The 16,211-nt window shown below is 44.2% G+C and overlaps 1 protein-coding gene across 3 annotated transcripts in view; it reads right to left on the reverse strand.

Moving 5' to 3' along the window:
• Positions 1-16,211, reverse strand: part of Chd7 (chromodomain helicase DNA binding protein 7) — a 183,861-nt gene that overhangs the window by 83,290 nt on the left and 84,360 nt on the right. For all 3 annotated transcript variants that reach the window (XM_027398892.2, XM_027398891.2, XM_027398890.2), the window contains one exon: positions 952-1,373. In XM_027398892.2, coding sequence (XP_027254693.1) covers positions 952-1,373 — 422 coding nt within the window. The remainder of the gene's footprint in view (positions 1-951; positions 1,374-16,211) is intronic.

A 16,211-nucleotide genomic window follows, 5' to 3' on the forward strand; every position in this document is an offset into this window, starting at 1 on the left:
CTTGTTGCTATCCCTACCAGGACACTGGAGAGGTCTGCCCTTTCGCTCTCCTGGTACAACTACCATTTCCTCTGTGTTGGTATGCCTGCACACGTACATACAATATAGGCCACCAGCCACAGGGCTACAGCTAGTCATCATAAAAAGTGTAAGGCAACAGCCCAAGTGAGTACGGGTGCACCCAGGACAGAGGGTGGAGCATGTCTTCTATCAGAGTGTGCAAACGGGCTCAGATTAACCAAGTCTGGCCATACTTGCGTCTGGAAACTATATTTTCTAACATGAGCCATATTCTGAAAAACAGATTCAGATGTTTGGAACTGGTTCAGAACAGTTGTTAGAAATGTTCAGAACAAATGAAAAAAATTAGTCTTCAATGTCGTCTCTCAGATTTTCTTACTGAAAAAATATGCCTTCTAGGGGGCCAGAGAGTCGGTTGGGAGTACACAGCAAAGACTCTTTCCTGTTAGCTAAAGCCCCCACTGTTTGTCCTTGAAGCCATGTCTAATGATGAGTGCTACTGGGTTTCTCACCCACTGCCCACAACCTGCCGTGGAACACTTACCCTGCCAAGTAGACACTGTTAATTCTCTTTCAGATTCTGGAGACTACGCTGAAATGCTTAGAGCCTCACAGGGGCCTTGCTTCACCTGCAAACCATCCTATCAGTTACCCAGAGAGCCAAGCACAGTTGTGGCTTATAAAATAAGAAGTTGGTTGCTAAATAATATATATATATATATATTTTTAATCCAGTAAAGACTCTAAATCAACAGTTCCTAACAGTGGAGTCCTAAGGTTTGGAATGTACAAAAACCTTCACTTTTTGCTGTATGAGCGGCAGGTGCTCAAGAATGGTAGGAGAAGCCACAGCCATTCCACGCCCCCACGAAGAGTGCTGCAGTCTGGGGCTGGTCTGCCTTGTGGCCTTTGACTCCACCCACAGCCTACCTTGACTTTTTGCTGGATTTGGGTTTTGGTGTGGCAGTTTTTGCTTTCTTTTCCTTTGGCTCTTTGGGGATCTTCGGGGCTTTTGGGGTCTTGGGCTCTTTCTTCTCCTTCGGTTCCTTCAATTCCTTCGGATCTTTTTTGACTTTCGGCCTTTTCTTTTTCTTTTTTTCCTCTTGGGACCCATCCAGTGAGTTCCTATTTAGTTCTTGGTTATCAACCCCACCAGGGAAGTCATCTTTACCAAAACTTTTACTGGGATCCCCTGCAACAATGTGGTTGTTTTTCTTTTTCTTCTTTTTCTGCTGTGGCTGTTGTTCTATCGATGGCAGGTAATCGTCGGTCTTCACTAGCTGAGAATTCTGTCCGCTGACCTGAGTCATATCCGGCACTGGCTTCTCTAGAAAGGGCTCCGATGGAGAATGCTAAGAAACACAAATGGGATTGAAATTAGTTTCTCATTCTTCAAGGTAAAGAAAGGAACCGAAAGTCAATGACTGATACCTTCTGGAGTTTTAATCTATACTCAAGGAATCAGACATCTATAAACTAAGGGTCATGGGATTTGCCATTTTCTTTCAGCCTGGAAATATTTGTTTAAGAGGAATGCTTTTAAATAGGAAAATGTTGTTTTAACACCCATTTATTACTACAGAAAAAAAATTAGTGCAGAAAGGGAAAACTGTTACACAACTAGACATTCTGCACCTTTTCAACCACACAGACATGGGACATAGAAGTAAAACATGGATTCTGTCTGGAGAGTTCTTTCTCCACATGAGAGGGTGTACTCAAAGATATAGAATACAATTGCTTTTAAAAAGAACAAGTATGTACAACATTGAAAAATCTAATACTAAAAGGTGGGGGATAGAATTAAGTACAACATAAATTTTATACAATATATAGGTCACTTCTGAACTAAATGGCATTAAATAGTCTAGATTAAAATGTCTTGTGAAAGAATGGCTAACATTCTCAAAGTAATATGAAACATGGCCATATCTTTTATTTATTTTTTAACTGATGAAGAAAGAGCTCAGACAGTTTATGTGGGGTACAGTACAGGGAAATCCTGACATGTACGAGGGAGGTACCCAGAGCATCTTCAGCACATCAGAAAACACTGACAAACAGGACAAGATGCTGAGAAGTCACCTGAGATCAAAGTAAATGACTCTTGCACAGAGTAGGCCCACAGCCCATGACCCCAAAACAGGGCAGAGCAGGCCCATCATCCACAGCAAACTACAGCATCTGAGGAACCTTCGCATTTCAGAAAATACCTGAAAACATTTCACCTTCAGTCATCTTCTGCCTTTTCCCTATGTTCCTGTGAGACGAGTGATCTTATGATGTGCCCAGCCAGCATGGGCTTCATGACCTTAACATCACCGAATTCCCCAAGTCAGGCCTTTGAACTAAGACAATGACCCTTCCGATTGCACAGTTGGGACAATGATAAACTAATAAAAAGTAAATGTCGGAAGAAACACAGATCACAATGGAATAGATGTCAAAGTTGATACACCTTACACCCTACTAAGGCAGAGCAGAGGGGAGGCCAGGCCTACCCCACACAAATGCAACACTAACATGGGATAAGCTAAGTATTACTGTGGGCAAAGGAGGAAGGTTAGAACCCCACATTTAAGTACAGGTAATAGAAATCACATCTCAATACCACATATTTATCCAACATATCCCAAGCCATAAACTGAGTTTCTATGTCCACTCACCCGAATCCACAAGAAAATCTCAGTAATTTATCTCCATCTTTCAGAGAGAAACTTAAGAGTTCCAGGGGCCACGTAATGGCTGAAAGGGAGATCTGAACACAGCTCCCTCCTCATCTGGTGTCTTCTGACCCCATCTAGCTTGTAAGAACCTTACACGAAGAAATATTTCTAGGGAGGCAGCACGAGTTTCATCCCTTCTCCAAAGGGCTCTGTGACTGTCCCCAAAACATTTTACAAACTGAATCACAGCTTGAGAAGGAAGCTCACTGCTCCCACCAAAGGTGGCCCTGGCTACTCTAATAGAAAAAAAAAAAACAGGGTTTCTCTGTGTAGTCCTGACTGTCCTGGAACTCTCTTTGTAGAAGACCAAGCTGGCCTCCAACTCAGAGATCCACCTGCCTCTGACTCCTGAGTGCTGGGAATAAAGGTGTGTGTACTACTACCACCACCCAGCAGACCAATCTTAAAATAGGTACTGCCCCCTTCCTGGTCACAACAAAGAGGCATGTCAGAGGACAAAGAGGTGAGCACCAAGTGTGAGGGAGAGCACACCAATATACACTCACAGGCAAGGCCTATAACCGGGAAACAAAATGTGTTTATGTTTACCCCATCTTTTAGGCAGCAGTGTAAGTTCTAGGAGGCAATGGGGCTACCAGAAGCCACATAAGGGAAAGAGATGAGATGTGGACCTAGGTTTCCTAAAGCTAGCACTCTTATGACTCCACCCCTCTCTTCCTGAAGCCTTCCTTACACACAGGCATCTTTCTGGGAAGAAAAAAACGTGAAACCAAAATGGAACTAACTAAACACTGAAGTCATTGCTGGCCTCTACTTTCCCTTACAAATACCTTCGTGCCCTAGTGACCTCCACCCCAGGCATTAGATAAAATATGAGCTGATCGGACTTCAACTTTTACTGCATGCAAACAGCTGAAGTTCAGTTAATTATTATATTTCCTAACGTAACTGACAAAAAAAAGGACACTGCTTTTCTGCATGGGGCATTAAAATCAAACTTCCTTGGGAGAATCTAGTATTAAAAAAAATAAAGGAAACGTTATTCCTTGAAAGCAAGGGAAAGTCAGAACAATGAGTCCAATTTAGAGCAGTGAATTACTTACTTTGGGGCAATGGGGCATGTATACCCATCCTCAACCTGCATGGCATCCATGGGAACAGAATACCAGTGCCTCCTGGGAGCTCTCCCAGCACACATTTATGAATTAGAAAAATCATTTCACACACAACACAAAATTCTGAAAATTCATCCACACACTTTAGCATACAAATCATGCTTCTTTTAGAAATAAATGAGACCATAAATTAGTGAGTCGGTTAAAAACTTTAATCTTCCACAAGGAGGGGGAAAAGTGAAGACTGAACACACACCAAAAAAGTATTAATCTTGTTTGATATGCAGCAGAATTGTTTTGGTACTATCTGAAGGAGGGCAGAAAAGGTGCTCAGAGATGTGAGTGTTTACCAGACCTACTTCTCCTTGAATCTTGTAGAGGGAAGCTGTTTTTGTAAACAAAGAACAGATGGTCTGCCTTAATCATGTGGGGAAAAAAACGTGGAGCTCCCAGTAATGCCCCACAAAGTCTCTCAGGCACAGCTCCTCCTGCTCTCCCCACCAGGCACATGGTACAGTCTTCTCTAATGCTATTTAATTTTACAGCGGACATTTTCCCATCAATCCCCACTGCCTGACAGGTAATCAATGCCATTAACATCTGATATTACCATACAGGCCATTCCTACAACCTCTCACTTATGAAAGCGAATGGGAGGGATTTTAGATACCAAGCTTATTTCACATACCCCATAGGACTTTCTATGAGACACAGTTCTATCACAATTCCATATGCCTTTTGACATACTATGATATCTATAAGAAGTGTGTTCTGGACTTTGGGGACCTAAAACAGCTGAGTGATATTTAAATACATAAAAATGGTCCCGAGGTGTGTGTGTGTGTGTGTGTGTGTGTGTGTGTGTGTGTGTGTGTGTGTGTGTGTATGTATATATATGTCAATTGTATTGCTTTTAATCCTTAGCTGCCCTGCTGAGAGAGAGCACAGCAATTAGGAAACACAGGAGTAAGCTCTCTTAACTGGAGGGGCCAGATGCACTATCAAAGGCAAGCCAATGGGGAAGCAAAAACAATTCCTCTACTACTAGGCAAAGATGACCCACAGTGGTCTGAAGTGTGGCAGGAGAAAAGTTTTAACTGTCTGAGGCGTGCTTTTCTTCTACGAATCTTCAGGCTTAAAAAGCTATCTTACCCTCTTTTCCACATTTTCCCTTAACTACACTCCTTAAGTCTGAACCTTAAGCAAACAGAGTAACACAAGTGAACAAAACCGTATCACCAACACACACAATTTCTAAAGCTCACAGTATTTCACATACAGGATGCCTGTGGGAACATTCATTTACTTGTTTGAATTTACACATATGCAAAAAAGTACAGACTGAGAATAAAGCTTGACAAAAAGGGAGAGCTGCTACTGCCTGGATGAGGGACACCCTCTCTGCTGACTTAGAGCCTCAGCAGATTAGCCACAGGGAGGCATAAAGAAGAGGGAGAGAGAGAGCAGGCAGAAGGAAGACATCTGCTAGGGAAGTGGCCAGCCAGTGAGGACTCAGGTAACAAGAAACATGTAGTTGCAACACAGCCAACTACAATTTAAGTGGTTTACCAATTACAAAGTTTAATTAGTCACATAAGATGGAAATGCACTTTATATGATGTTTTTTTAAAAAAATGACTTTGGACACGTTTCTATTACAGACATTCTGACTTTTATTTTTATTTTTTGTTTTTCCAGTCATCCCTGGGTCTTGAATACTCTTTTTAAAAAGTAAGTCTGGTGTAAAAACTGAGGCGTTTTGCCTTTGAGCAAGACAGTATAAAGATTCAAAGCATTTAGCAAAGGTTCAGTAAGTTCTGCTGAGACTTCAGGATGAAACTACCTTTCTAAAAAATCTGCTGCTGCTGCTGCTACACTTGGTATCAGGACTCTAAGTAATTTATTCATTCAGCACATATTTGAGGAAGTAATACAACTGCTGGGATGTCAGGGAGGGAGAACACTTTACTCAAGATGAGATATGTGTCTGTCAGTTTCTGTCCCAGAGAGTTTGCACGAGCGTGCGCTCGTGAGTGTGTCTGTCTGTCTGCCTGTTTTAACTTTTGTTATGGGGACAGGGTATTGCACATTGCCCAGGCTGGCTCTGAACTTGTGATCCACCTGCCTCAGCCTTCTGGGTACCTGGGATTACAGGTAACTGCTCTCATGCCTGAATCTAATTGAAATACATTCCCCATACAAACAAAACCCTTTGCAGGCTGCATGTTAAAGAAGTTTAGAATCAGATGCACACTGAACCTCCTGAGTTAGGAGTGCGGCCAGGCCTAGGGAGCTGTTGAAGAGCAATTTTAGAGTGTAGTGTCTCTCTCATTATTACTTGACCTGAAGGACACAGCAGAGCCAGATGCCAATAGCACTGAAGCTTTCCTGGGCACCCTGAGAGGGAGTCGGAGCAGGTGGGGCTCCCCCAGAGTAGGCAGGGCTATCACGGAGCACTGGGGTGGGGGTGGGGTGTCCTCTCTGGCTCTTACTCATTATCCAGTGCCCTCTCGTTTTCTTCTCTTCCCTACATCTTCTCTGACCCTGACCAAGGCCAAATAGTATACTACCCTGTAGCTGGGGGGGGGGGGGTGTCCCTGAGAGTTAGGAGCCCACAGCCCTCTCCCTCCTGGTGTTCAGCCAGCACTCTTGGGGTGATGGAAGGGGCACTATATGACTATATGGACAGACACATCCTAGCAGGGGCAGGGGCAGCAAGCTCTGAGGCTGTCCCAGGGCACTGCACTGAGTCGTTTCTCTTTCAACCATTTGCTGTTGGTTAATTAGACATGCTTGGAGCTCTACTAAGCCATTTACATGCCTCCTCTCTTCAGCCTTGGAACGGCCCTCTGAGGCTGGTGCAACGGATGTTGTTACTGTTGCCTTGAATGGGGAAACTGAAGCTTTACAATTAACTCACCAAAGTCATGGGGCTGGAAAATGATAAGGCTTTAATTTTAACCCAGATGGAGCCGCTGAATTTTGCCTAGCTTCCCCTGAGAAGCACTGAAGCATGCTGGTCACTGCCAAGATGGTGTTCCTCAGCTAGATGTGCAGCCCAGCGCTGCTATGGCTACTGTCCAAACCCAAGCCATAAAAGACCATGGCTCTAAAACCCTAGCACTGGCCTACAAGATGGGGTAGCTTTTAATTCAATACAAACTTGAAATTTCTGCTTCAAAGGGTCAGGGGAGAACTCTAGTTTGGTTCTGACCCACAGCTTAAAGTAGTATTACTACTTTTCACCCAAATGCAGAATTGGAAGTGGGCACTGATGTTCTTACTGCACTTTGAAGCAAGCAAACTCTTCCCACCACTGCTCTCAGATCTCCCTGAACGATAGAAGTGTCATTCACCTGGAACATCCCAAGGACTATTCCAATTCTGTAAGGACCAGGAAAAGACACGTTTGCTCCCTGCCTCCCTGCCCTGCCTTGAAAACTCACCCCAACCCTAAAGAATAGGCCTCCTCCGTGTACTTCATTCAATCTACTGCACTGCAGGGACTCTAAGCCCATGCTTTCTTCTGCCTTGTAAGTCAATGGCTATTTCTTGAGGAAAACACCAGACAAAAATCACAGGCTTACATTTAGGGACCAAGAGTTGAAACAGCCTGCTCATCTACACACACCCCTAGGGTACAAAGCAAATTGAGGTTAAAATGAACACAGTTTTGAGGGGGTCTCCATTGCTTCATAAATGCATGGAAGAATTAGCTTAGTTGTTTATGTGAAACTTGACTGATGTTCTCCAATGTGGTGGCTGCTCAAAAGTAACTGGAATTTCCGAATCTTGACTCTCTCCTTCCTGAAAAGCTCTGGTTTGCAGGGAGGCCAACAGAACTGCCACTGCATTGCAGGGAAGACACAATACAACCACAATTAAAGGCCTCTGGGGAAGCCCAGTTGTTCGTATCTTAATGAAAAAAATAATAATTTTGTTTGTTTGTTTTTCGAGACAGGGTTTCTCTGTGGCTTTGGAGGTTGTCCTGCAACTAGCTCTTGTAGACCAGTCTGGTCTCGAACTCACAGAGATCTGCCTGCCTCTGCCTCCCGAGTACTGGGATCAAAGGTGTTCAACACCACCGCCCGGCTGAAAAAAATAGTAATTTTTTAAAGACCTGTGTCAGTAAGAGTAATTCCTTGTGTTGATTGAACCACAAGAGCAGGGAAGTCCCTAGTAAAAGCAGGCATGCCCAATGTTCTGTAAGGGTGACATTCTAGGAAAAAATGGGGTCCACAACTGATCAAGGTACCGATGGCCTCTCATAAGGAAACCAGAACAATGATCCTACTAGGGCACTCTGAGCCAGTTTTGCTTTTAGCTCCTTACTCTGAATCTCTAAACAGCTTACAATAGAACATCAGGTGCCATGCTTCAGAGCCTGCTTTCTAGAAGTAAAACTGGCAAAAACAACATGCTTGTGGTGTCTTCCTGCTAACCCTCATGATGCCTGCCCTCCTCTGCTTGTCCACTCTGCCCTCCCTTTGCAAAGCTACCTCATTAGCATCCATGAGTGAGAATCTATACCTTTTCACTTTACTTCAGCACTAAAGTCCTCATTGTTCCCAAGCATGTGTCAAGAACAAGTCTAACCACAGACAAGCACTTCACTGGTTGTCAGGGATCAAATGCGGTGAAATGCTCTTGGATATGCCTTCAACAACGCTTCTAGATCGGTCAAAAATATTTCACATACAGACGGACACTGAGGAATTCTATTCACAATGAAGGCAAGGGTCAAACTCAGAACACTTTTAAAAATGAAATTAATCCAGCTCAATAAATTCTGCCGTAAACATTGACAGCATGCTCTGCCATCACTGGTGCATTCAATAGTGAGTTTGATTCTTAAAAGTGGAAAGGTATACAGTTTGGCTCCAGAAAAGCAATGTATAACACTTACATGTGTCATTTAAAAAGTAAAGTACTAAAAGCAACCTACTCTGCTATCCCTATGGCTTTAAAAATGCAAATTTCAAAGACTAAATAAGTCCCTGTCTAGCACTGAGCAATCTCAGGGGTTTTGCAGAACTGGGAATAGAACAATCGTTAAAAGGGGTCAAAAATTAAAGGAATTTAGTGATAAACTTAATTTATATACTTTAGGCAAGTTTTCCACCATTCAGAGACTAGGAATCTAGCAGATTTAGTTCACAATAAATGCTTAATGATAGACTACTGTGGTCTATAAAAACTCACTGGCATCTCATGGGAGGCAGAGTTCTAAGCCTGCCCCTTTATCTCACAGTGTGGCAGGACCTGTGACTTCCAGCCAAGGGTAAAAGGATATCATAGGTCTCATTAAGGTGGGAAATCACTGGTTTGGGGTTCCCTCAAAGGGGCAATTATCCTAGGCCAGCCTGACTTGAATCAGGGAGGCTTTTAAAGAGGAGGGAAGAGTGTTCCAGGCTGTGAAGAAGCCAGTGGCCATGGTGGAGAAGAATCCACAGGCATGACTGGCAGGCAGTCTCTAGAAGCTAAGGGTGGCCTACAATGACATCCAGTGAAGCTGAACCAGGGAGCCCAGAAATGACTCTGCCAACCTGATCAGAACTAGAGCTCAAGTTTCTAGTGAGACCTCAGGCCTACATCATGGAGAGACCCAGCAGTGGAGTGGTCTCAGCTGAAACATGTCAAGACCCCCACCTGACAACATGTTAAGGAGGAACAGGATGTGGCTAGAAGCCATGAAGTTTGTGGTAACATGTCACACAGCAATATACACATTGAAATAAATGTCTACCTTAATATCTTCTTATTTCTTATCTGAATGGTTTTGGGTTTCTTTCCCTTAGCATCCTTCTTCCCCTGTGAGATAGTTGACACACTGACAACATGGCAGAGCTGCCCTGTGTCTTTGTAAAGATGCTGTGCTGACCATGTCATTGGGTAGCATTGTACATTCTCTGATTTACAAATGGAAAGATCTAATGCAACCAAAAGGGATAAAAAGTTATCCCAAGTCTGTCTGTCAGTCTGTCTCTCTGTCTCTCTTCTCCCCCCCCCCCACTCCTAAAAAGAGCTGAAACCAGGCAGTTTCTACAAAAGCCCCTATTCTCATTACCTACCAATTCACCACTGTTAGTCATGAATCCCACTAGTTCCTCTAAGAGGCAAGGAAAGCAGAGTGTAAGGACCACCGTACAGGGTACAGGCCTGAGGAGAGGCCAGTGGCTCCCACCACACCACTTACAGTGTCACAAGGAGATATTTAAAGAAAAATCCTCATTTTTTAAGCTAAGAAATTCGTACACGAACGCACGCACGCACGCACGCACGCACGCACGCACGCGCACACACACACACACACGGGAAATATTAAAGGCTCCTGGTAGTTATTTTTAAAGAAAGTTTACTGCACACCAGAAATGGTCTGTTAAACACTTACAGGGGACTATGTCCCCATGACTCCTTCCAGCTGAAATTACACACAAAACAGAAGATACCAAAGCAATTAAGTATTTTATAAACACTGCTGAGGGGTCAAAAGGGGGGAGGTTCATTCACTGACTAATAATGCAGTAATAAACAAACAGCAATGTTATGCAACTGAGAAAATTATTATAATTGAATCTACACAGCTGGGCAAGTAGAGAGGCTGGCTGTATGGCTCACAAATGTTTTGTGTGGGTGGGTTTATACTTCAGAACTGTTTGGATTTGAGTCCTTCTTAGAGTCAAGATTCTGTTGTCTTCTCTGAATCCAATCCCATAACTGTAAGAGCAGGAGAGTCACCTACCGAAATGTCCCACTAATTAGTTGCTATTTTTACAGCAGAGAAATAAATGTGAGCATGAATGGGTAGGCATCTAACCTCTGTTGAGATGGCCTCATTGCAGTTCTGGGGAGGTGTCATCTTTGTGTACAGCAATATGAATAATGAATGACGGTGGCATGCTAGCACATTGGAAAAAAAAAAAAAAAAAAAAAGGTCCAGAACAAACCAACTATTCACATTTTCATAGTTAACTACATGGCATTCTTGAGTTTACATCACACTTTGAAGTTTCCTCATCGTAGGATTTATATTTTTGGCAACAAAAATGCACCAGCAAACAAGCAGAGTAAACACCTCTAACTATACATTTCAATTTAAGCTGGCATGTTTGCTAGGGACAGGAGAGTAATCATGTATGTCCCTTCAACTGTTGAAATGACCCTTTGAACAGGAAGCACTGTACCCTCGGGTTCGAGAAACTAGGGGGCCCGCAACTGTCCTATAAATTAAAATGCAGTTTCCATGCAAGCCACAACAGAAGTAAGGTTCTTTGAGGAGATATTCTAGCGAGATGCTGTCCTGAGTACCATGGGAATGTCTTCTTAATTAAAGGACTAACTCAGAACAAAATTTGTGATCTATGTCATGTTCCCATTTGCATAAAACCCAACTAACTTCTAACTCAAATGGCTGATTAGCTAACTATGAGGGCAGAGGTACACATGTATCTTCAACAGGCACACATTTTACATCAATGATATCTATTTTTATGAGATAAAAGTACTAAAGCTTTAATGGTGGCAATTAAAACAGCCCAGAGTTTGAGTAGTTCGATGGCTGAGTCACAGACCTTTTACCTATAATGGGACCCATTATATCTCTGCACTCAGTTTGAGGGAGCAAAAGAGGAACAGATTTTTAAATACGGTTATAAAACAGCAGTACCCTCTGGGCCAAGCTGCTGGAGTTTAAACAGCTGTGAAGTCAGCCTGGCCTCAGGACCAACATCCACTCCCAACTTCCTTTAGATGACTTAGATACCAGTGTCCATGGAGAATACTTAACCCTGAGTAACTTACTTCTATATTAACTTCACTATTGTGTGTAAAATATATTACTTCAGGTGACTTCTGATAGGATATCTTCACTTCTGCCTAAAATATCAGCACCTACATTCTAATGTTCTCATTTAAAACACAAATTAAAGGGGAGGAGAAATAATAATCTCATTAAAAAGGGTGTTTAGCTGTATTTACAGATATCATTAAATAATATTTAAGGGAGTCTGGCATTGTCAGGTTAGAAATGCTAAAAATAAGCATTTGTAAGATGGGGTGGAAGAGTAAAGATAATTTCAGGGGCAGTATTAATAAAGTGTCTCAAACGCTCAAAAACAAAGTTAACTGAAGATCTATGAAGACTAGATTAAGATATACCAGAATTGGAAATCTAAATGAAACCTTCCAATAAAATGTACTTTTTCCATTACAAAAGCAAAACTTGGGTGAGAAAGGGGAGGGAATTTGTTCAATGTCAGTATATACTTACATGAAAATGTCCTAATGAACACATGGACAACGAAAAATTCAAAGGTGCAAAAGGAAAACTCCAAGTGACACTCACAGGCTCTCAGTTCCTCCTGCAGGACCCTGTGTCTCCGTCCAATATGATGTGACATAAAATGGAACCCATTAGCTATCTCACTACGCCCAGAAAGTAATGCTCAGGAAGACACAATTCATTCTGGTTGTGAACTGAAGTCCTGTATCCCTAACAAATAAACCTCAGAAAGAGAAGGCAAAACAGAAAGCACAGAATACTCCAAAGTTGTCCAGTCTGAGCTTCAGCTAAGGAATCAAACGCAGTCAAGAGCCTGTAGTGAGGAAGGTTCACTGGGAAAAATTCTAGAGAGACCTTGGAGGCTGGATACTGGCCTAGGGGCATGATGTCGGGTAAGCCTCCAGGCATCCAAATCCTTCCCAGCATACACAGAAGAGCCAGGGGCACATGGCAGGACAGGAGTCAGGGGCCAGGGCATGGCAGTGCTGAGAAACACCAGCAGGTGCCCAGAGCCTTGGAAGCCTCAAACACAGCCAAGGTGGTCCCTAGTCTGGCCTCTTCCATACAGAGAACCCTCGCAGCAACACTTGAAAGTAGTGGTTTAGAACTCTGCCTTGGGGAGTAATTTAGATAGCATCTCCTCCAAACTGACCCACCAACTTCTTAATGTGCCTCTTGCATGGCCAGTCCTCCCCACCTGCTCACCCTGCCACTGTGTCTCACACTAACTATGTCAGGTATTTACTGAGCCTCCTGATGCATCTCCCTCCCACTCAGCCGCCTCTGTTCCCCTTAGAGGAGTCCTTGAAAGAGCAGCAACGACGACATTTGCTGTCTTCACTTCCTCTCCCCCAGTGCTCCTCGGTCTGCTCTAACCACATTAATATTCCACAGAGCTGCTTTCACCAAGGTGACCCCACCCCCAGCGGCTGGCTCCTCAGCTCACCTGACCGACCTACCAGCAACAGCCCCCACAGCTGCTCACTGCTGCTGCTTCTTCGGGATGCATCCAGGATGGCCCTTTCCCCTCCTTCTTCGCACTTTCTGCCTGGCTCATCGTCCCCACCTGTCATCTCTGCAATGCTCCAGGCCTGAAGTCCTCTCCTCTCTACCCAGGCTTCTAAGGTAGCATACATACTACATCTATCTGGGTGCACTGCAAAGGCCTTCCTCCACCTCGGACCTCTCTCCTGAGCTGTGGACCTCTCTATCCAAAAGTCTAGTCCAATGTCCACTTGGACATGGCAACAGTCATCTCAGTCAGTCCAGATTCTTGATTCTCTACCCATCTTGGGACCCCAAATTGTTACTCAACCAGCAAGCCAGAAAGTTGGCATAATCCTTGGACTTTCATTGAGTCTTAATTTCCATGCCTCGTCCATCTATGACTGACTGACTCCATGTTCGGCACCGTGGGCCCACACCCTAGCAGCCTTTCCCAGGCCTGGAGAACAGCCTGGCCTGGGACGCACCTCTTCAGCTTTTCTCTGCCTCTAGCCTTGCCCTCTACCCCAGTCCATCTGCTATAGTCCCAGTGACCCTTTAAAGGCACAAATCTCTTGATGGCATCTCTCTCTTGACCTCTTGCATTCCCAGTAACTTCCCAAGTCTTTACGAAGGCTGGAAGGAAGTGGTACAGCCTCCTACATGATGCTAACGCCCTCCGTGATTCTCACCTTTCCTCTTTGCTCCAGTAAAATCCATTCCTTGTTTATCAACAAATACGGGCCAAAGATCCTTCCACCTCGGGGCCTCTGCACAAACTGCCACTGCCCTCAGAGTTCTTTACACTGCCTGTCACACTGGACATGGTAATGTTCCTTATAATCTCACCACTTGGGATGTGGGAGCAGGAGGGTAAGGAAGAGGCCAGCCTTGGCCAACATATCAAGTTTGAGGCAAGCATCGTTCACATGAGACCCAGACTCTCAAAATACAACAGAGAAAATATAGTGTATGTCTAACCCACACCCTGTTCCTTCTTTGCAGGGAACTCAGGCAGGACTACGTTAAAATGAATGTGACAGAATGCTGACCATTGTTAGTTTTAAGAGAAAAATTATCAGGATGATGTAGAAGTACCTTTCCATGCATGCCTGACCCTGTGACTTGAATCCCCAGGTCCTACCACGGAAGAAGAGAACTGACAGCCAAGAAGTTGGTCCACACATGCACTGTAGCACCCATGCACCCACGCTCATACATTATACAGACCCACAGTAATAATAAACAATTTTTAGAGGGAGCAGCAATGGCTCAGCATGTACAAGTGTTTGTTATGCATGCCCAATGACTTGAGTTCAATCTCTGGAACCCACAAAAAAAAAGTGAAAGAAGAGAATCAATTCCACAAAGTTGTCTCCTGACTCCCATGTGTATGAATGAACATGAACACGAACATACATACATACATACATACATACACACACACACACACACACACACACACACACACACACACACCATGGATACATACACATAATAAATAGACTATGTGGTGCTAATTGTATCATTTTCCCAACATTTTTATAGATTTGAAAACCTTCCAAAGCCCATTCTCCTCAGCTGTGTCCTGTCACCAACATCCACCTTGTTCTGAATTTGTCTCTCTTACATCTTGACAGCACTCATGAGTTCATTCACCACAGGGCAGAGCCAGGTATCCCCTCCGAGGACTCCAGGCTTCCTGTTGATGTCTCAAGAGCTGCATGCCAAAACTCAGCCACCTCCCTCAAATAGTTCCTGACTTACAAACCTGGGTTAGTATCTAGTTGCCTGGCCCAGACAGAAAGCTTCCTTCCTCACTCTTCCTAGCTATATCTAGTAGCAGTTAACACTTGCCTCCCCCAAGTCCTTCTGGTAGCCACATCTCTGCTGTGTTTCTCCAGCCTATGCCTGTACAGAGCTGCCTATCATCTCCTATTTTTCAAGCTCCCTTGAATCTTTCCAAATGCTCATCCTCAGTGTAAATGGACTATGCTTTTGCACACTCTACATAGGGCTCCCTGCCAACTACACTTAAGACGGATGTCTCGGCATGAGGTGGGTCAGACCCTTCCCTGTGACACCTTTCCAGCTGCCTTCCTGCCTCTTCACCCCTCGCTGTGCTCTGCCATGCCCCACAACTGAAGTCACACCAAGGCACTTTGTTCTTTCCCAATCTAGAGCTTGGACAGATGACTCCATCTTTTCCTCTACATTAATCCATCTCAGTCTTCAACACTCGGTTTCAGCATGGCTTCTTCAAGGGGCCTTCCCTGATTTGCACAGGCAGAGGCAAGGACCTCTCAAGGCAAAGGACCTCTCACCATACTGCTGACAACTCACACTCTGGTCCTCTGCTTTCTGAAAGACAGGAGCATGGAACACAGACATACTTCCCACCAAGAGTGAATGCATGTGTGCGTGTGTGCCTACATGCTTCTCCATCTCTAACACCTGATGCAGGACTGACCCATCCTTAGGCTTTCACCACACCGTCAAACGTGAGCATGGATGCCCCTACTCTGCCCTCATTCAGGCCCTGCAGCACCTCACATGCTCTCTGCACCTCTGGTGCCCGGCATGGTACAGTAAACCTTTGGTTGAGCAAATCGATGGGATATGTAAATGACGACGCACTTTCCCAGCAGGGGCAAAGCCACGCTGCAGTATCTGCTGTCCGCTGAGAGCACCCTGCTCTGCCCTGTCTGCTAGGCTTCTGCACTGCCCCCTTCTACCTGCCTCAAGCTTCTGCATATCTTTCTCCCAGCCCAGCCATTTGGTTGCACATCCACATATCAATTCCTACATATGGCAACATTTATTTTTTGACCTGGCAGACCAACCACTAAGTGTTAACTAAGATTTTTTTTTTTAAGGAAAAAAAAAAGGCTTATTCCTGTGCCCTTATTTCTGGTTCTTGTAAAAAGAATGGCACATTGTAAATGAGCAATTATGTTGGCTGGTGAATGAATGGATGGGTAAAATTGGAACAGAGGAGCACCCTGCATGAAAGACTTGACAGATAGATAACTCCCTACAGTAACCACAATCACTTCACTCCTCAAGGCACAGGCTGCCTGGACAGAGATCCAGGAAAGTTCTCAGAATCTCATCTTCAAAAAC

Source organism: Cricetulus griseus, chromosome 2, assembly GCF_003668045.3.
Source record: "Cricetulus griseus strain 17A/GY chromosome 2, alternate assembly CriGri-PICRH-1.0, whole genome shotgun sequence".
Lineage (NCBI taxonomy): Eukaryota > Metazoa > Chordata > Mammalia > Rodentia > Cricetidae > Cricetulus > Cricetulus griseus.